The sequence below is a fragment of the Anabas testudineus genome, chromosome 9, assembly GCF_900324465.2.
Source record: "Anabas testudineus chromosome 9, fAnaTes1.2, whole genome shotgun sequence".
NCBI classification, from domain to species: domain Eukaryota; kingdom Metazoa; phylum Chordata; class Actinopteri; order Anabantiformes; family Anabantidae; genus Anabas; species Anabas testudineus.
The window spans coordinates 20,594,427-20,616,178 of NC_046618.1; the positions used below are offsets into that span (position 1 = coordinate 20,594,427).

Below are 21,752 nucleotides of genomic sequence, written 5' to 3' on the forward strand. Positions count from 1 at the left end.
GTATTAATTATTATTATTAAATGTAATATAATGTAATATAATATTAAGGTTTGTGGTTTTGACACGGTCTTCGTACAGGGTTTAAAGTTAGTTGAATATGAGTTAAATAAAGCGTTTAAATATATCGTAAAAGTAAACCTTAAATGGCCTAAATGAGAAACGCTGGATTTATCGGGTTTTTAAAATCAACCCATTGATTGTTCCCGAGTGTAGAAAAACCACATGTGAACAACTAAATGGAAACAGAGTGGAGAACCGAGCAGGAGCCAAAACACAGCGACCGCACACCCCTTCGGTGTTCAGAAATGTGCCTGATTCAACGTTTACTCTATATTTCAATGCACACACATTGAGTATTAGCAAGTACACTTCGACTTAAACACTTATTTTAAATATATACAAAATACGTCTAAATAAATGTATTTCCCATGTGAATCCCTAATATTGCCGACATTCTTCACAGGCATAACGTCAGACAGCTTGATAAGCGGAGGTCCTGCCAGTTGTAGGCGCTGTTCCAAGTAAGGTGCCAAACACAATCGATTGTTTATTTTGTGTTTGTTTACGTTTCCCATCGAACAAATGGCTTCGACTTTGCTATCACCTATGGTGGATTATTACAACGATGAAGAAGAGCTCGACAGCGTGGATGACGACGATGATCGGAGTTTCAGGGGAAGAGACTCAGAAGAAGGTAACGTTAAACGATCTGACTAAGTCGTTCTCCGTTGGGCTCTGTCTACTTGTTGGGGGAAAAAACGGAAACGCGCGATTATTCTCCAGAATTAGCCATACTTTGATGCAATGTGAATTTTTATGTGCAAATTAAGTTTGGTCCTTTCTCGTGTAGTGTGTTTTATTTGATCATTTTATGTGAATTTTAAGCGCCTGTTCCCAAAGCGTTATTGCTAGTCCAATAACAACTTCAGCAGAACGTAGATAGCTATGTTGCTAATGGCTACATGACACGCTAGCTAGCCAACTGTCACCAGGTAAATTCCTATAAAGTCAGTAAATATGTCAGAATCAGGTGATTTAAGGTAGGTAAAGTGCTTGCACCATCAGAGCATTATCACCGATGATAGAAATTTAAGTCCACGATTTCCCATAATAAAGCAAGTAAACTCGTGTTTGTTTACATGCTAATTAGCTAGCGTTTCATCTCTAACGTTACGTGTGAGTTACAACCGCACTCGTACTGAACGGATGGGCTTTTACGTTATTGTGGACAAAACAATATCAACAAAGCGTTTAGGTTTTGATATAGTCTCTCTCTCAACTGATCTAGACTAACACACAATTATATGACATAAAAGCCAAGTCGGATGCATAGCGTTAATTAGCCAACTAGCTACGTAACGTTAGCTTAGACATTGACGGGTCGGCAGGCAGGCAAAACCCTGCGTGCTGTGTCCACTGCACTGCCCTTTTCACACAATCGTTGAAACAGGACGGATTGCAGTCAAAGAGAGAGAAAGACGAGGAAAGCAAGGCAATGACAGCACTACAAGGTTAACCAGTTTCCTGACATTGACGTCTAAGCGAACAGCTGGACTCGTTTATTTCTACTCTGCTTATGTTTAAGGGTTATGTCTGACTACGCGAGCTAGATTCGGGTTACTCTTTAAAACTGTAGACTGGGCTAACTTAAGTTAGCACATTAATGCTAACCGAAAATGAAAGCTGCTGTGTCAGCTTAACATGATTGGGCCTTGTCCTTCTCTTGTGTCGGGGGATTGACGGTAAACGCCGTCTGACCCATAGTAGCTTTTATCCGGTACTTTGAAACTTGGCTCCCAAGTTGCCATATTGCACTAGCTTCGGTTTGATAGATTAGCGTTGTCTTGAGAGAGTTGCCGTCGGACTGACAGCACGACCAAGTCAACGGGGGATCGTTACTGATTAGACTCACCGTGCGACAAGTGCTTGACACTCAGAGTGAAATATATATTTTTATCGTTCGTTTAATTCATTTGATTAAATTCACAAGCCTGAAGGGACCGATCGCCGGACCGATCCAAGCTGGGTGCTCACCATTACCTTGCTAGTGCCACGCAGTTATCCTCTGACTGTGGAGTCAACTTAATTGCATTTAGTTTGTCTTAGGAAAACCTGAAACACTATGATGAAATGGTCACATGGAGTGTCTATTTAAATCTGAGACTATGTTTTGAAATGTATTTGTTAAATCGTTTTGAAATTTGACTCAGTTTCTTTCCTGTCATGCCCAATTCCAGACACGGAGGATGCCAGTGAAACAGACCTTGCCAAGCATGATGAGGATGACTATGTGGAAATCAAAGAGCAGTAAGTTTTGTTGCCAGCGACGGATTGGCTGTTGTAACCTTAATAAGATAATTTGGAGGTGAAAGTTTGCTCCACATATTGATTAGCTGTGGTTTATTTCAATGCAGGATGTACCAAGACAAACTGGCCTCTCTGAAAAGACAACTGCAGCAATTACAAGAAGGTAATCACTTGGATTTTCTTTTATGATGGGAGGAGTCAGGGATTTTCCAAATGTGAATCACTACTTTATCTTGTGGGATTTGTGTGGGGATTTATTTTGATTGGAGATTTTTGAAGGATGCAGCCAAATCCTTTTTACTTATGGTGTAGCTGGGTTGCCTAGTGGTAGGACCAGGGTTCGTACCCCAGCTGTGGCCTATCTCCTTACCTCCTTAGGTATGACCTCCTTACGCTTACCCTGCATTTGCCTTGTACCTTGTAAGTTTCTTCGAATAAAATCACAACCAATTCAATTTTATTTGTATAGCACCAAATCACAACAGATGTCATCTTAAGCCACTTTTCAGTGATCAAGGTTTAAGACCTTACAAAATATAACTGTATACAAAATTATATAGAAAACTCAACAACCCCACTTGACCAAAGGCGTCAAATGACTAAATGTAACAAATGTATGGTAGTGGTTAAGGTTTATATCATCAGGCTGTAAGATAGTTTAAAGTGTGTCTGAGCTGCTTCATGTCCCACGAGTTCTTTACTGCTCAGGGTGATGTTGACTGTTGAAACTGTGGAGTGGCATGTTGTGGGCTGTTGGCTAATACAATGTAGGTGCAGTGTCAGTGTAGTGTAAACTAGTGTAGACTGTGGGTTGGTGTTGAGAGGTAAAGATGCAGAATGCTAAAACGTCCAGTGAGATGTCTAAAAATATGGATGACTTTATAGATTTTAATCAGTCAGCTTATACTGTTTTCACTACAGAAATGACTTGTTCTCATACTACATAAACAATGAAAACAACTAAGTCTTAATTGGATAATTCCATAGAATTCTTAGAGCAAAAGTCTTTATTCTATTGGTCTTTACTCTTTATTGTCTTTGCAGGTACACTGCAGGAGTATCAGAAGAGAATGAAGAAGCTGGACCAGCAGTACAAAGAGAGACTTCGAAATGCAGGCAAGTTGAGCAGTGTTTATTGAAATCATTTAGTGGTATAAATGTTAGTGACAGAAGTAACAAAGCAGGGACGAAGCAATGTGTCAGTAGGGAGTTAATTGCAAGAACAGAAACATTTTGAAAAGGACATAGCGTCTCCTCCTCCCAGATCCCAACCAGTCAATTTTCCCCATTTGACAGTTTACTGGCTACATTAACGTTTGTTGTGGCTCATGTGAGAAGCTTTTTTTTTTCTTTGCTTGTTATCTGTGCCAGAGTTTAATGTAATCAGTTTTTTGCTGATCAAACGTATTGTTAGTTTTGCCCAGAATGCATTGGCATAAAAATAACTGCTCTGGTAAGTGACCCATAATATTCCCAGTGGAAGACAGTAGTTGCAAAATGGAAGAACACAGCACAAGATGCATTCTTAATTAACATCAGTGTTATATTCTGTCTTAGGCTCGTACACTGCTAAAAACTTTAGGGTATTTTCGCTGCACGTCCCTGATTATTTGTGTATAGCCTTTTGAGCAATTTCCTTACTAGTCTGGATATAATCAAATTGAACAACTTATGTTGTCAAAAGTCACATGATACATCCTTTTGTAATAAGCTTGAACTAGTGCTTGTTCTACATGATCAGTTATGTTTTTATTTTCCTTTACAGATCTGTTTCTTCAACTTGAGGTAAGCATACTTAAAAAAAAAAAATCACAGATCAACTATTGTTTTCGTGAAACTGACTTTTTTGGGCTATTACAAGAACTACTTGTAACTTCTCTTCTCTTACCGCTATTTCCATCTGTCATCTTTCTGCAGACAGAGCAGGTGGAGAGGAACTACATCAAGGAGAAGAAGGCAGCTGTGAAGGAGTTTGATGATAAAAAGGTCGAACTGAAGGAAAACCTAATTGCTGAACTGGAGGAAAAGAAGAAGATGATAGAGAACGAAAAATTAACAATGGAGCTGACAGGCGGTAAGGGAGCCAGAACAGGGTGGTTAATTAGAAACTTGCTCAGCAGAAGGGAGAGAAATGGTCTGAAAGTACGTGGGTGAAGTGAGAGTTTTTCTTTCTGCATACTGAATCGGTCAGATTAAAGTAGACTTTACTGTAAATGATCCGTGTTTGGCGTTAGAAAGGCTGTGCTTTTCAGTAGAATCTGACACTGTTTGGATGATATTGTCATATCTCAGATTGTCATCATTTCTTTCATGCGTAGACTCTATGGAAGTAAAACCTATCATGACTCGGAAGCTGCGACGGCGGCCCAATGATCCAGTCCCAATACCAGACAAACGAAGAAAACCTGCACCAGATATCCTTCACATAAACCTGCGGTCTACTGTTGGATACGCAGTTAGATGAATATGAGTTAAATTATTCAGTATTATTTGTTTGTTTGATTCGTGTTTGCACTTTTGATTTCCAGGGAAGACATTTTGTTTTCAGCCGTAGGTTTTGTCAGCTGCATCTCTGTACTGCAGAGTTGATTTTAAAACTTCCTTAACTCCTCAAACCTCAGCTAAATTATTTGCTAACAGACGAACAGATCACAGAAGATCTAAGAACACTTAATAAGGTAAGCACTACTGAGTTTCTTCATATTCTGCATGTTTCTGCTGAACATAATTTCTTTTTTTTTTTCTCATTAAAAATCTCACACTTTGTTTCTTACAGCTTAAATCACCAAAACGACCAGGTACGTATGTCAGTGCTAACTCTTTGCACCTTGCATTTCTAAAGTGATGAAACTGGCACCACTGTCAGTCTATAAACACGAAGCTAAAGTATATCAGAGGTAGCTTAGTTTAACTTTCTGTAGTATACGAATGTTAAAACGATACAAACTATTAGTACATACATTTTGTATGGTGATGGTAATCAGGTGTCTCTCGTTCTTTAGTGTCTCCTTCGTCTCCAGAGCACGTCCCCTCCGCTCCCATGGAGAGCCCCTCTCAACGTTATGAGGCCCGCATCGAAGAGGGGAAACTTTACTATGATAAAAGATGGTAAATTTAACGCTTTGCATTCTAAACAGGCATGTTGGTGGTCCCCCCCTGACGTTGGGCCATTTCTCATGCAGCTTGACAACAACTTGTATCACCACCAGATGGCCACATTGCCATTGGTTTGGTTTGCAAACACTTTGATGGCAACCTCTTTTTGCTTGGGCTACAGAAAGACGTATTAGTTAGGAGCCACTGAGTAAGTGCTAGATCTTGAAACCATCATAAAAATGCATATCTGGGAAAGACAGCTGCATTAGTAGCAGTTCTTCATTCTGCTGTGATGTAGCTACAAAGAATGACCAGACACATCTCTGATGCCCTTCTGTTTGAGAGCAAAACTCTGCATTAGATATGTGTCAGAACAGAACAGAGAATCATTTAAAGATGGGTAGAAAAAAAAAAAAAAATTCTGACTTATTAGCTGCTGTGACATAGACAGATTTGCTGATCAGAAGAGCGAGCTGTGAAGTACACGCACTGCTCTTTAAAGCCAAAGTCTCATTTATTCATCTCTAAAGCAGACGCCACCACTGCTTCCTCAAAGAGCCACAGAGAGATGTGTGTCATCATTTTTCAGTGAGCCCTAATGATCAAGTCCTTTTGGTTGTCTGTCACTTTCCTTGGCTCTGCTCCGTCCTCTGAAAGTTTGGAGCCATTTAAAAAAGAAAACAAGACATTTGTTTTGACTTTCCAGTCCAATTATCTATTTAGTGCCATCTCAGGAGGAATGTGGTTTATTCTGCTGGGTAAAATTATGTATAATGAACCTTCCTCCTGTCTGTTCTTATTGCTGTCCCTCATTCCTCACAATGAATGCTCCATTAATGCTCTTTGTGTTTTATCCTGACAGGTACCACAAAAGCCAAGCCATCTACCTGGAGTCAAAGGACAACACAAAGATTAGTTGTGTCATTAGCTCAGTAGGGACCAATGAGGTGAGCTTCAGTTCTCATCCAGCTTCTTGTTTATTACTTAAGAGAGGGTTTCTATCTGTACTTCCCTATTGTCCACAAATTCCATGAAAAGCCTCTGTAGCCAAAGCTTGACATGTTTTATTCCTTTCTGCAGCAGAGCTTCACTGTTGTTCAAAACCAATTAAAACACACCAGTGAGCCAGCACGATAGACTGGGTGACATATTTCTTCATTACAGTGAACATACACACTGTAGTTTATTTTGACTGTACTGCACATACACCATCCTTCTGCTGTATATACTCACCAGAGCACCATATGTATTAATACACAGCTGAAAATAGTCTCCAACAAATGCACTGTTTACTCCAGTTTGAGCAGTGTTAACTGTAAAATACAGAGCCCGGCTGTTTTAGGAAAATTACCGAGCTGTTTTCTGAAAATGAAACATTTGTGACCCATTTTTAAGAATTATGTATTGAATAGACAGGATTATTTTGGCAGTAAGAACATGACCGCATATCACTAGTCTCAGTCTTTCAAATGCTGTTTGCAGTGAAGGGTATTTTCACTTTCAACATAACTAGTAGAGTTTCTTCTGTAATCAACACAAGACTATCAGTAATGCTTTGCAGTGTGTTATGTCTAAACGACCACTGTGTATTGAATGATTTTCTGTCTTTCAGATTTGGGTGAGGAAGACAAGTGACAGTACAAAGATGAGGATTTACCTGGGGCAGCTGCAGAGGGGAGCGTTTGTCATTCGCCGACGATCGGCAGCATGAAACATTACCCCACCTCTCCCCACCCACTCTCCATCTGTTAATTTATCCATCCATCCATCCATCCATCCATTAAACCATTCATCCATCCTCTCACTTGATCATCCAGTTTCCCTATCTGGTGCATCTCAGTTGAATTTGACATGTGGCCCCTTATTCTTCATCATATACATACCCCTTGCTGCACAAGCATCCACACACAGAGGCAAGAATATCTCGCCTGACTTTGTTTGACTACTAACTTGGACCAAATGCTAGTACAGTAAGTGGTCATATGTACAACTGGCTGTTTTCCAGACGTATTTGTCACTATGTGGCATGTGAATGAAGGTGGTTAGTGGTCATAAAGCCTTTCTGTTTTTTTGACCTGTACTGTCAACTCATTTCTGTAACGTAAAAACTTGTAGACTTTGTCGTTAAGTTATTTTTCTTGAACAGCCTCATGTCTTCAAGCCTTTCAAAACTGTCTCGCAGGAACTGTGTAACAAAGCAAGCCAGAAGAATTGATTCAGATTTGGGTAAAAATGATTAAACCCTCAGTTATGTATATGTCTTCATGAAGAAAGGTAGGCCGCTTGTCATGCTGAACATGTTTAAAAGTCCTATGTATTAAAACTTTAATTTCTTATTTGGGAAAAAAAAAAGTATTTTGACATTTTTCTGTTAATGTTTTCTTCAGATTATGTGATCATCTCCATATGTGAACGATCTGGAATAGTTCAACAGCATTTGCATGTGGAGCATTAAGTTGACTGTGTTCCATTTTATTAAAATGTTTTCTGCCTTTTATCAGTTTGATGGGTTTAATGCTTTAATGACTATGAGACAGGTCTGCTGCAGTAAACAAGCTTAGTATTGCAGACATTTTTAAATTAATATATATACATATTAGACTTTTACTTCAGCTTTAGTTTGGTTGTAAAATACAATATGCTGCAATACTAGTGCATCATATCAATGTGATTTTGATGCTGTTCTGCTGAGAGTTGTTTGGGGTAGCCTTATCCAAATCTGAAACATGTCTCTTTCTCAGGGGGGAGGGTGCTTCCCATCTTGTTTTGAGTACTTCAACCCTTTGGAAAGGAGCTGACACACTTTAAGGAGACACCTCACCAAGTCACCCCACAGTTCATCTCCACTCACACAACCTGTGATCCTGCCACTTTGTAAACAACTGAATTATTTGGCATTCAGCACAGGAGCAGCCTGCCTATTCCTTTCCTGTGTGTCCTATCATTTTAACCGGATGGCATGTTTCACTTTGCCTGACTTAATGACACACCCTTGACAAGGGGGGCAATTACTGTTATGCTATGCTGCACAAAATGTAAAGCTCATCACAAAAGGCTCGCTGTTCAGAGGCCGTCAGATGTGATTGCTCAGTCTGTTGTGAGGGCATGAAATGAGCTAGTGAACGTGATGCCTGTCTGCTCTCTTTATTGCACCCCATGTCCAGCTTTTTATTAAGGACAGAATAACATACACTGAGGCACTCGAGATGTGGTATGCAGTGGATTTCTGTTTTGTGAGCATAAAAATATTTTAAATCAAAGCCATACTACAGAGATTACAAAGCAAAAGTTTATGCTTTTCTGTCTAATTGTTCCCTAGTCTGCAATTGATCCATTTCTGTGTGAGCGTATGAGTGTTAAACTTTCACCTGGGGTGGCTGTTTAAACTGTATTAAATCAACATGCTGAGTAAGCAAGAGAACATGTAGGAGCACTTAAGCACGGAGACAGTTCTCTAGTGATTAATCAGATTTTCCCTCATGCACCATGTCTATTCACCAGAGTGTGTAAAACACCTGCTGACACTCTCCACACACAAAATACAATGAAGATCTCCAGCCTTCTACAACCAACAGTCGTTCCAGCGCTCTGGTTGTGGTTTGGGTTTGTTGGTAAGTCTCGCTCGAGCTGTTATACTCTTTAGTGTTTATTGCTTGTGTGCATAAAAAGTCACCTAGGGCATCAATAAAAATCCCCCTTGCAAACCCCCACCAGCCCCAGTTCCAGCACCGAGTTCCCTCTTTCATCCTCTTCCTCTTAAATTGAGCATTCGCTTCACTGCACGTTAGCGCTTCGCTGCATGGCTACAGGCTGGAGAGCTGCATCTCCCTCTGCACTATCTGGTGGGAACCAAGTGGGATCCAGGCAGACATAGATTTGCCTCTGGTGAGCTGAAGTGAGGATGGTAGCTCCTTGACAACCCTGCTAGGCCCTGCCTAAGTGTGTGTGTGTGTGTGTTCTGCCAGTTTATCACTCTGCAGCAGACCTGCACTGGGAGAGGAATGCATTTACAATACAAGCTCCCTATTTGACTCTCGATATTTGACCCCCGGGTTATGGAATAGAGTTGCAGCCTCACTGGACCATTTGGCAGTATTGATCGTTTCAAACATTTGTGCTGTTTATAACCTACTGCTCGTGACAGAATCATTCACCGGATCAGTTGTTTGGACACTCGGCACTATTCTGTTTAGCTTCCCTTTTGATGTTACACAGTAAGACGGCGTAACATAAAGCAGTGAATCATTCATTTCAGAGGCCAGTGTGAGAGCTTTTGAAGCTGTTGTACTGTATTTCAAATACCTTTGTGCATCAAAAGATTCTTCTATTTTTTTAAGCAGAAAGGCTGCAGTCCTCAGATTAGCTTTTTCTGCCTTAACAAACACACACACTTCAAATGCATTGGAATAAAACGGAAGCAAGCAAGTTGAGAAAAGCTTAAAACCACTTATAGCTTCACATCGTTTGTGTTCTGTGCACCTAGAGTCTGATTCGTGAATACCGTATTAAACTTCTTCTTAAAGTTAAGGTTATAGAAATTAAACTTCTGTGTGGCTTTCCCTCCTCATCCTGTTAATTCAGAGAGAATTGCTTAATAGTGATTGTTTTTAAACGTCTATGTTTAGCTCATAACACCTAAAGCGTGTCTTACAGCCGCACAGTTTCAATGCAGTGTTATCACAGCTCACTATTGTACATTAAACTGTCTAACAACATTACCCTGGGGAAAATCAGACAATGGGCTGCTGTTAATGTCTTGTTCCTCCCATTTCTGTATGTAATTTTGCCTATGCTGGAATATTATACATCCCCAGGGTTGTTGTGCAGAAGTTTGATTAAAAACAAACATATTTATGGGTAAAATGCATCTAGACACAATGTCATCGAAAATAATGAGGGTGCTAATGTTTGGATGGGATTTCAGTATGAGGTAACAATCAACACCATGGGCGAAAGCCCATATCATGGCCGTTTGTTTTAGAAATGCATATTCAAACTGAAATAAATCCACATAACAGAATAATACAAACCAGTTAACACACAGTGAACATGGGGCTGTTGAGGGGTGTGTTGGTTATGGCCCAGGTACAGATTCAACCTTAGTAAAATTACTACCAAAGACAGCTACAATATTAAACACCTGCTCACACTTCTATATATATATTTACTTCTCAGTTTTACATTAGAAAAACAATAATAAAAATAAAGAAGTAGTTTGTTGGCTGCTCCCCTCCTACTAAGACCATTCCCGATCAAGCTTCTAACTATTGAAGGATCAGCTTGGCAGATGAAGCTGCCAGATGCTGAGCCAGGTCCTTCCTGGACGTCTTCCAGTTTCTCAAAGAAGAAACTTTAAGAAACTTCTCATCAGATTTTGACAAGTCTTCCACACTCCTAGTTCTGTCCTTGACCTCTCCATGTTCCTTGTATTTTTAATATTCTATATTATTTTAAAATCGAAAGTTGCCTTAATTCTTTATGTGGAAGCAGTACTAAGGGCTTTGACTGGAATATTTCCATTTCACGTTGCTTTAAAACTTGCTTCTACCAAATTCTTCCACATTTGCAGGATTTGAACCACCAATCCTGGGATTCATAGATGCAGTAACTGCCCTACCAACTGTGACACAGTCGCCCCTCACTCCTGTTTGCTCACCATAGCCAAAGCCCTGATTAAAATACTCACCAAGATGTAGCCCTCATGACCTATTGTACCTTAAAACACAATAAATAGCCTCAAAAGGTCGTAGAGTTGTAGCTTGAGTATTTTGCCTCTCACTCTTCTCGTGTATAGTCATTTACAGACTATAAATGTTCACTCCTGTCATGTTCTGTGGCCTTGTCATCCCCCAAACATAGTCATCCATCCTTGGATGAGCACAGGACAAGACAGTAGTCAAGGCCAGAGTGACTGTCAGCAGACACAACAGCTGATTTGCATGAAGAATAGCAAAAGAAAGGCAGGAAATGTCAAAGCAAAAATTCTCAAGAGGGAGGTTTTCCTTGTCATTATTGGCACCAGTGATCGAACCACTAACTGTAAGGTGTAGACAAGCGCTGGAGTGGCCATAATCACTTTAAAGAACAGCCTCTTGAGCACTGTTTTTCATTCTTCAGCGACTAAGTCGAGTATTGTGTGAAAGGCGAGAAAGCAAGAAAGGTAGAAAAGCAGCTCCCTGGATACCACTAGATTTAACATGTCAAGCAATTTCACCTTTTTATAGACATGCTTTAGTTTATGGGGACTATCAGCATGCCTTTGAACAATCATCCTCTCTCGCTATAATCACCTGTAGAGGTGATGCATAGTATGAGATACATAAGTCACACCATCAGCTTGACATGAATAATTTAGCAGAGGAGGAGGTAACAAAAGAGTTTGGGATTCAAAGGCAAAAGCATCAGGACTCAAAAATAAGTCTGGTAAATGTGATATATGTGTGTGTGTGTGTGTGTGTGTGTTCTGCTTGCATGAATACCAGCACTAATGCTTTGGTGCCATTTTGTATCTATTCAGAATGACGCACATTACTGGAGACAACAACTGTCGAAGACGACCTTGGTTTTTTTGTTGCTTCAATGTCAGTTTAGAGAATTCTTTCATTCATCAGATCTGAATTCATTTCTGACACCCCTGACACCAATTTTCTTTTTGTTTCTTATCGCACAACGGCATCTGAAAACCGAAGGAATACCAGTGTGATTTGGGGGTTTCAACGAAGTGCACGTCTACTAATATCCTCAGAGCTCAAAGCAACACCCTTCACACTGACTTTGGTGTCCAGTTGGGAAAGTGAGCTCACTCCTCTGCTGATAGCATTTTCTCTGATAAGAGGAAGTTATCTTGTGAGCCATCTCAGTCTCTCAGGAATCAAAACTTTGCTTCCTCTGTAACCTCTCTAGAGGCTTCTCAACTTTCTACTTTTTTTTTTTTTTTTCAGACGTGTTCAGAGTTAAAGAGGAACACGGAGAAAGGTTGGAGGGGGCTTTCATGGACTGAAAGATGGACTACGCAGTTGTCTGTAAATAGTGGTTGAGAATAAGTTTGTGATGCAATTTCTGTATTCACTGAGCTCCCCCAGGTGCTCCATCACCTCAGGAGAGATCCCTACCTTGAAAAGACAGATCACGTCTTGTGGGAGGTGGGAAGGCATATGGAAGATGCTGCCTACATACAATTCATCTTTCCTTCGTCAGGTACTGTATTTTACAGTGAATCGACCTTAAAGGGACAAACAAACACTCAAGGACATCAGGATGACATGGGGCTGTGTTCTTTCCTGCTCTTTGGGAAATAAGCTCATTGCCTTTTTATACAGAGATGAAGTAACAACATTCACCTACCAGAACCTCCAAAGCTCAATATCTGCATTACCTTCCTGCCATCTTTCTGTCAGCAGGAACCAGAGCAGGTTATTCACCGAGCTAATAAATAATCTTAAAACCAGAGTAAGTTCACACGTAGCTGTTGTTTCCATAGGAAAGAACCAGTTAGAAGAAACATAATTTGATTTTTTTCTTCAGTGTCTGCATCCATCAAGTCTAATATTTCAGAGACTAAATCTGCCTTTGATGAACAGAGACACACATGGAGTGTGCGTCAGATGTAGCTGACACAGAGCATCAGTCAAAACAGCAGTTTGACTTTCTGCCTTTGACACATTTTGACTATCTGAGTGTGACAATGGACAACTTGCTGCCCGGCACACAGTGGCTTGTGCCTTTCTATTCAGAAAACCTTGCAAGTTAAGTATGCTTCCTAGATAACGCTCTTACTCATAAAAACCAACCTGCGGTTTGCATGGCAGACGACTGCTCCACATATACCAGATGTGAGTTTGCCAAGTCAGTCAGGGACACATATTCATTTTTGTTTTCATACAGTTAGTGAATACTAATCAACTACAGCCGTGGCAACTGAGACGAGCAGATTAAAAATGAAAGAGATTAATGTGATTTACTGAATAGCATCACTGAGCTTAGCCTCAGTCACATGTATCTTAAAAATGAACATGACTCATGCTTTCTAAAGCTTAAGAAGGTAAAAGCCTTTTGTTATGTAAAAGCTACGAACTCCTCTTTTTTTCTATCGGTGATTAATAACGTGGGGTTATTGCAGCACATCACTGTTACCCATGCAGTCCTGGTGTAGGCCAATAGGGCCTTAGATGCCCAAACGAAGTCATTTCTAGTCTGCATTACGTATTTATGAGTCCCAGTCAATAATTAGAGTGGAGAGTGAGCAGGCTGTGGTAACGAAATGAACACAATCCTTTTGACCAGACTTAAAAATGTGCCGATGTGATAGATTTTTAAAGCTCCATGAATCAATACCTTTTATTTAAATAATAAATCAAATGACTGAATGTGATGCAAAATGACCCACAAACCAAACTCGGCAGCTCATTTTAGCTGCTTTTGGCTTATTGTTTTGGTATTATGGCAAATATTTGTTGCTGTTATTTGCTGATTTCAGCTATGCATAGTGTACATGTTGCAGATAAGAAACGCCAACAAACTGCTTTTTACAGAGCAATAATATGCCAGGACTGTAGGTCTGTCAGACATTTGTTGGGCTCTCCTGCCCTCAAGCTGTCAAACATTTACAGTGATCAGTGTCAGTTAACTTCCAGCATACAGTGTGCATACTGCTGCTGTAATGACGACATTACAGATAATTGTGGTGTGACCAACTCATGACCCTTTATTTCTTTAACTGCTCCCCAAATGCTGCCGGCACACCCACATGAACATCTCGCTCCTTTCCAATGTTATTAACACGAATTGAGCTTGAGACATTTTCTCCTTTTTATTGAGGAGAAAAAAGGGGCAAATGGACGTGATTAAAGCCCATTGATTGTGAGATGTCTTCACGAGGCATTGAAGAGACCTCTGAGTGCTCGCTGCTGCCTCATTTGGAGTACAGGGGAGGGGATAATGGATTCCTGCCTTCTTTATGGTTTGTGACAGAGTCGGGATGTCATCAGTTTGATGGCACTGTTGTCGGTCAGTCGCGACTCTGTCTGAATAACACTGCTGTAGCTATAGGAGCATTTGCTGAAGGCACAGCCAGCGTGAATAGGTAAGAAAAGACACACCCTTCTTCCAGATTCAAGCTAATAAAAAAGAGAAATGTGCCAGACCATGATATGATACCACTGCTTCCATTAGCTTTATTAGCAGTGAGTGCAAAATTACTTCCAATTAGAGTTTCCTAGACAACATAGTGGCTATGCATAATAATAGTCTTCATCTCACAACCCCCGCTTTTGTACCAACTGTTTTTTGCACTTGTCAGGAAATTGTTTTGCCTCTCCCCTGGCCTTTCACATGTAATTTTGTGTGCAGCTATGTATGTCTAGGCTGTTAGGAAAAAAAAAAGGCAATTTGTGTCTTCCTTTCTGTGTTCTTGCACGTGAAGAGCAAGGATTTACGGTGTGTAGTTGTGATGTGTTTGAGGATCCTTTCTCGTTTTACACTTTGCCTCAGTGAGTAGGGATGTTATTTACAACATTGTTCCCGAAAGATTATTTCTGATGTGAAGTGAGTGTGGAGATGAAAAGCAGCAAGATGTCTCTCATGAACCAAACGCCTGGCAGCCAGCACGCTGTGCTCGAGATGCCATGTCCCATGGAACACAACATCTGTTTCCATTAGGTCCGATAATAGCAACACTCCGCCTCAGAATACATCAACCAAGCTCGTGTGTTATAGGTGTCGCATGCTGATGACTTCACTTTCCATCTGCCACAGTCTGAGTAATGGCAAAGGAAATGTCCAATTCATTGGAGAGTGAAATGCAATCACATAACCTCTCACAGCACGAGCACATCAAGCTGCGGTGCTTAATCTAAGATTTTTCTGACGATTGCTATACAGAGACTCAAGCAGCCCTAAGTTATGAGTTGGACGAGTTTACAGTTGCCTAGATAAGCCTCACACTACATATCACTGTGTAGTAGGGAGCCGCAGGGCTTAGATACGCTCAAAAATAAACACTTGAAGAAGTTATATTATGTCTTGTGAAAAGAACAAGTGGTGGCTTGTTTAACACTAATTCAGTTAGAGCAATACTTGAATGTAAACAGCTTTAGATAGTGTCTTTTTTTAGATGTGCAAAGCCAGAAAGACAAAAGCAAACAGGAATGAATTAAAGAGTGTGTTTATCTATTATAAATGGGTCTGCACATGTAAGCATACTTGGCGAATTATCTTATAACCTATAGTAATCTAATGCTTTTAATGTTGCTGAATGTCTAATGCTATGTCATTAACTAACTAACCTATTTACACTATGTTGCAGCAGAGTAGTTGTGAGGCTGCTGGTTCAGTCCCTGGACCATCAGGATCAACACCACTGTGGTGCCCTTGAACAAGGCCCTTAAACCTATCTGTTCCAGGGGGGCAGCTCAGCGACCAGCCGATTGGGCTGGATGATTTAATACTCTAAGTCTAAGTTTCACCATCATACATGCTAATGATGTTCAAGTTCTTTTGTAGGACAAAATAAACAATGGCCAGTTGTTATTTTAATATCTATAAAACAAGATTACAGCCTTGCAAGGACAAATGCATCCATCGCTCGACCCTAGACAGCTGGAAGCTTGAGAGTGTAACCACTGTGGCAGTACAAACCCTGGTCAGAGGTCTGATTGACTGTGGCAATGTTTAATGATGCTGGTGTGTAATGATGGTTGGCATGAAATGATGTTATTTGAATGCAGAGGAACCACTTACCTTGAGTTTGTGGCATGAGATATCGCCCCTCAACATTTTTTTGTCTGCTGCAACTTGGAGGGGCAAAACAAAGATGCATTTGTTGAATATCCTCAGGGTTATTGGTTATTAGTTATAGGTGAAAAACTCTACTGCATAACGTCTACATCTAATCACTATGGACAGAATATTTCTCTGAGATTACAGTGGTTCCAGACCTCCAGATATATCAAGTACTGAACCTTCAGCTTAATATTTGTAGAGAATAATGATACATTACAGTTTTGTTTCTACTAATACTATGACACCCACATGTCCTATTAGTGGGCATTAAAGAAAGTAAAGGTAAAATCAACTCCTGGAATAATTTAGAGTAGTTTTTTTAATTATTAAAAGGGCAGTCACAGTACTAGTAAAACTAGTAAGTAGTTAAACCCTAACTACAGTGCAACCCACATCCTCAGTTCAGAAATGTCTCAGTTATAAAATGGATTGTCATAAAATGTTCCACAACAGTTCATGGTCCCCAGAGGATGATACCAACTTCTCGTCTTGACGCACGATCTTTCCACCACAGTAGGTTGACAATTGAAATAAAACATCCATGATACACAGAGAATGAATCCTTGGTGATAAGTTTTCACTTGTTCCATATTTAAAACCTTTTTTCGTGCTACAGACATTTGTGTTTCCCTGAGGACACGTTTCATAAGTTGAGTTTTTCCAGTATGTGTTATTAAGCAAATGTTAGCAAAATTAACAGCAAGATCACCAGGTTGCATTGAAATGACTGGCAAACTGACTGGCAAACTGGACAGATGTGTGCAAAGAACCCTCATCCCACACAAGGCAGTGATATTAAGCCTCATAATTAGGTTCATAGACCACACTCATGAAAGGCAATGAAAATAAAAATGATGCCACAGTAAACATGCCAGCACCTTATGAACAAAATGAGCAGTTGGTAGAATAGTTAACAGCACACATCATCCAGTGTGTAGTTTATATTTTGTACACCATGAGTCAAAATGAATCTTAACATGCAAGTGTTTCATGCCATGTGTGTTTTTTACATTCTGAAGGTCACACAGCCTCAGATGGCTTTTATAGCAAAATAAATTTAAAAACAAAAAGAATAAATTCAGGGATGTCATTGCAATTGGACATCAGGCAATAAAACTCTAAGGGTTAGGTGTTATTGCACAGAAAGGTAGAACTCCACTGTCCATAAAGACGTTTACACACACTCACTCACGGTTCAATGCATGCATACCCACAAGTGTACACACAAGTTTTTATTTCCTCTACCTTATAAAACCTCACAGTGTTTGTTGTTTTTCTTTATCAAAAGTCCCTTGTGAGTGCAATATCGGATCTTTGTCTTAGCTTTAGCAGGACTGATAGCATCTCTGAGACTCCACAAAGGTCTCGCTAATCACAGCTGCTGCATTTTTGGAACATTTCTCACCTTTCTGTGAAAAGAAAATCCTTTGTCAGCAACATCGTCCTCTTTGTTCCTTTCCACAGGCTTACAGATTAAGATGTGTTCCAATCGTGATGTTTTTTTTTTGGTGCAAGATGACTTTACTTTGCAGCAAAACAGCATTATTACAGTAGTTTTTTATTGGGAGAGAAAAAAGTTGCATCTTTCCGGTGCATTTACAATAAGCAGCTGTTGTTACTGGTATCAGCATCATTAACAGGGTTGTGGAGATGGACAAAAGCTTAAGTCAAATAACTCAATAATTTGTGGTTTATAGTTCAGGCACTTCTCCATCAGCCACAACATTAAGACCACCAATGGGATTTAATGTCATGGCTGAGCGGAATATCACACAGAAGTAGTTAGCTAGTTAGTGTTCCAAAAATATCAATTAAAATGAACATGTTTTGAGCATGATGGCAAATGATCATGCAAACAGATCTCAACCACTGAAATTATGATTAGCTTGTCTCTTGATGATCACATATTTAAAACATATTGAACATGAATTTATAATGATCCCCCAAAATAGCTGCAGACATCATCAACATGTAAAAATGTGCTTTTATGGATACACAGTGAGAGTCATTTACAAGCCAATCATGACATTCATTGCATATGGTAATTCTAGTAAAATTATGCCACTAGGAGTTACATGATTAGAGCAAATCTCAGGTTTGATAGATAGACCACCTACTATGCAGCCTGCAGGGATTGAATATTTTAGTAGTAGCCTGTGTTATGCGATAAAAAATCTTTCATTTTCCCAGTTAAACTGATCCACATGGAAATCTGCATCTTGCCATTTTTTGGAAGAAATGACCCAAGCTGTGCAACACAATACATTTACTCAATTAAATCACAATCATAATAAAAGTAGGTGAGTGTGTGAGTTTTATGGTCAGTTACAAATGTGACATACTGAATCAACTCCTGAACAGTTATCATCATTGTTAGATATCAAAATCCAACTAGTAACACATTAAAAAACACTTTCACTGGCAGTTTCTAGCACTGCTAGTTGTATGTTCCTCTATGTTGTAATATCACATCATCCATCACATCAAAAACCCCTATATCACACAGATATGAATAGTATAGAACATGGCACATAAAAATTATAATATATGTGACTCCTAATGTGATGTGTCCTGTGAGCTTTAAATGACCAATCTTGGTTTTAGTGATGTGTTTGTGTGTGTTTAGCATTGTTGTTAAAAATATATAGAGCAACGTAGAAACCAGGGAACTGTTGATGGGAGAAAAGGCGTTAAAAAAGAAAGAAATCATTGGTGTACTGAGCAACATACACAGAACAGGTCGGCCAAGGAAAACAACAGCTGATGATGGAAGCATTGTGACAGCTGTAAAGAAAAAAACCCCCAAAACAACTGTTAGTGAAATTACTAACAATCTAAACAGAGCAGACTTGAAAGTATCACCATATACAACATAAACAATGCACATATTACATTAATAATTTATCTTTCTTCCAATATTTGCTGAAAATACCATGATGGATCATTTATTAACATTTGTGAGCGAGTCCCTCACTTGAATACTTGATGATAGCACCCATGACTACATGTAACTTGTTAAATGACCAGGGTAAGTAGTCTACATTTCTCCCAGCATTTCAACTAGTAGCAGAAAAAAAAAAGCTTCTGTCGTCTCAAGCTGGAGCTCTTAAAGTAATTGCTGCACCTTGGACAAACCAGTGACAAGGGCTTGCTCGAAGGAGACTCTCGTGTAATGCAACGCTGCTTTGTGTTTTCACATGGCTTTCACAAGTGCCAGACTGCTTCCACTTCTCCACCTCCTCTACAGAACAACGGATCAACTTCACAGCACCAGATGTTGTGCCAAAGCCTTGAAACGTGTTTGAGGCACAAAGCGCTGCTCATCAATAGCTACTACATCTCCTTTTATTTTAAAAGATCTCTGTGCATAAAAAGACTCCTGCCTCCTTCACTGACTTTCTCTCTCTCTCTGTTCTTTTCATTTACCTCAGACTTAAATTAATTACTGCACATCTATATTACATAAACATACATTTTTGTGACAGGATTGTTTGCATGTCCTGGAACTTCAGTCATTCAGAGGTTACGACTCCTTGACTTGAATTTTCTGCATTAATGCAACAGCTGAGAAAAACACATGTTGACAATGGCTCATGCCACCATCCTTCCACACACGCAGTTCGCATGCACTTGAACCTGCTCATAATACAGATCTGGTAAACATATTGCAGTAGTGATGACACACTGCAGATATGTTCCTCCATAATTTAATCATCAGCGGTTGCTTTGAGCTAATTCCTCTGCCATTATCATCATTATCCTCAGGTTATACATCAAATGATTTGTATTCATAATGAGTTTGGAGTGAATTAACACGTGTAGTTATTATTGCAAGTTAGATTTAATGAGCTAGAGTCAGCTGTCATTAAATGCACACACCATCGTGTTAATCAAGTCACAACAGTAGGGCATAAAGGGCATTTTGCCAAGCTGGCAACACCAAGAGAAACACTGGTGTTGGAAAGTAACTAAGTACATTTACAAAAGTAAAAAGTACACATTTGAAGCTTTTGTGCTTGTACTTTGCTCCAGCTCATACAGAAATCCTGTCTTACTACACCATAGATTATTATATACAGGTACATTTTTCTTTTTTTTTTGTTTGTTTTATACTTTTTTTTACTTTGCCACTGTTGTGTGAAATATAAAATGACTTCCTTAACTTAACAGAGAAGAAAAGTCATGGTATTACAAATTGCTGTGCAATGTTCTGGCGTCAGATGTCTTGGATATATTTCTCAAACTAGACTTCCTGGCTTGTATTTCACTGTCTGTGTAGTGCCTAAGGCAATTCACTCCTGCTAACGCTGGTCTGTTTCCTGTCTGAACACCCATAAAAGCATCAGTTCTCGCAGGTACCTGCCAAGTTTTTGGTGAGTGTGTGAGATCCCTCTCTCTCTGCCTGATTCTTATATGTTTGGTTTGTCATCCCGGCAAAGCAGGGAACACCGGAGGCTACTAAACCAAATGTGTCATGGTTGCAAGCTACACAAACACAAAGAGAAGAGGAAAAGAAGATGACAGTAAAATGGCAAAAAGCAAAGTGTATGATTTCTAAAACAGAGAATAATAATAAAGATTAATGACGGAAAGAGAACATTACATTTCCTGTGGTAGGAATGTCGTTGTCTGGCAATAGTGGCAAGAGTTTGTATCCGTCACTCAGAAAGTAAAAGTAGAAGAAATTATAAATAAAGCAGCACATGGCAGCGTTTTCTTACTATTTTCACATCACTCTCACTCACCACAGGCTGTTTTTAGCTCATTCTAATTGAGAATGTGTCTGATGAGGAGTTGTAAATGGCACTAGACTCTATGTCTCTTCTCATGCAGTGATTTACAAACCTGAGCAGCCAGTCAGAGAGGTGTATGGGTGGATGTGCCGCTTGAGGTCCAATTCTTGCCAATGACGTGGTACACACAGCAAAAACTGAGAGGCGCTTGCTGGCTGACGGCTGACTGTTGAGTTTTTTCAACTGCAGGAACTTAACTGAACTGCAACCTGCAGATTCTTGGAGACTGGTTTGCTTTTCCATTCAGTTTTCCCTCTTCTCTTCTCTTGTAATAGCTGCTGTTTACACATGCTTGTAGTACTAAGGCTTGAGAGGAGACAGAGTTTGCTCACAAGCACTATCCTATTTAATACCACCTGCGGAGGGGGACTTGGGGGGAAAAAACGGAACCTGGACCAAAGGGGCCGAAGTTCAGTTTCAGCTCTTAATCCTGCAGTTGAAAAGCCCTGTTGGTTTCACACACTTCCATACTGTATGTATGCTGATGGTGGCAGTAATACGCCTCACTATTGTATGTTTCAGTGCACAGAAGAAAAAGAAGACGGAAGCAATGTTTATGTTATATGTTTTCATATAACATATGATGCTCAGACAGTCATACAGTGAACTTATTTTAAAGTGAGAACAGGAATTAGTCAGTGGCGTATGAACATGAAGCTTCATTACTTGAGCTGGCATCTGAAAGGATAATTGATTTTCTTTTGCAGTAGGCTGACACTGACCTCAAGCCTCTGATCAGTGATGTGGATCAGTAGGACTCATCATTTACCCTGTGGC

The 21,752-nt window shown here is 39.8% G+C and overlaps 1 protein-coding gene across 3 annotated transcripts; it reads left to right on the forward strand.

Moving 5' to 3' along the window:
* The first annotated feature begins 494 nt into the window (after positions 1-494).
* Positions 495-7,900, forward strand: suds3 (SDS3 homolog, SIN3A corepressor complex component). 3 transcript variants are annotated; one of them, XM_026344151.1, is made up of 12 exons: positions 495-694; positions 2,238-2,307; positions 2,415-2,470; positions 3,352-3,423; positions 4,073-4,092; positions 4,225-4,381; positions 4,626-4,721; positions 4,924-4,985; positions 5,084-5,105; positions 5,310-5,415; positions 6,266-6,350; positions 7,016-7,900. In XM_026344151.1, exons 1-12 carry the CDS (start codon positions 583-585, stop codon positions 7,112-7,114), a joined length of 957 nt encoding a protein of 318 aa, XP_026199936.1. In that variant the 5' UTR covers positions 495-582; the 3' UTR covers positions 7,115-7,900. The 3 variants fall into 3 exon arrangements, with proteins under 3 accessions (XP_026199936.1, XP_026199938.1, XP_026199937.1); XM_026344153.1 differs by lacking the exon at positions 495-694 and adding an exon at positions 760-992; XM_026344152.1 differs by lacking the exon at positions 495-694 and adding an exon at positions 1,356-1,511.
* Positions 7,901-21,752: the final 13,852 nt, after the last annotated feature.

Bases quoted from the DNA above. Each gene is read 5' to 3' on its own strand.
- suds3 (XM_026344151.1), top strand. From the start codon at position 583: ATGGCTTCGACTTTGCTATCACCTATGGTGGATTATTACAACGATGAA. The intron at 695-2,237 runs GTAACGTTAAAC...GCCCAATTCCAG, and splicing joins GGGAAGAGACTCAGAAGAAG to ACACGGAGGATGCCAGTGAA. The intron at 3,424-4,072 runs GCAAGTTGAGCA...TTTCCTTTACAG, and splicing joins AGAGAGACTTCGAAATGCAG to ATCTGTTTCTTCAACTTGAG.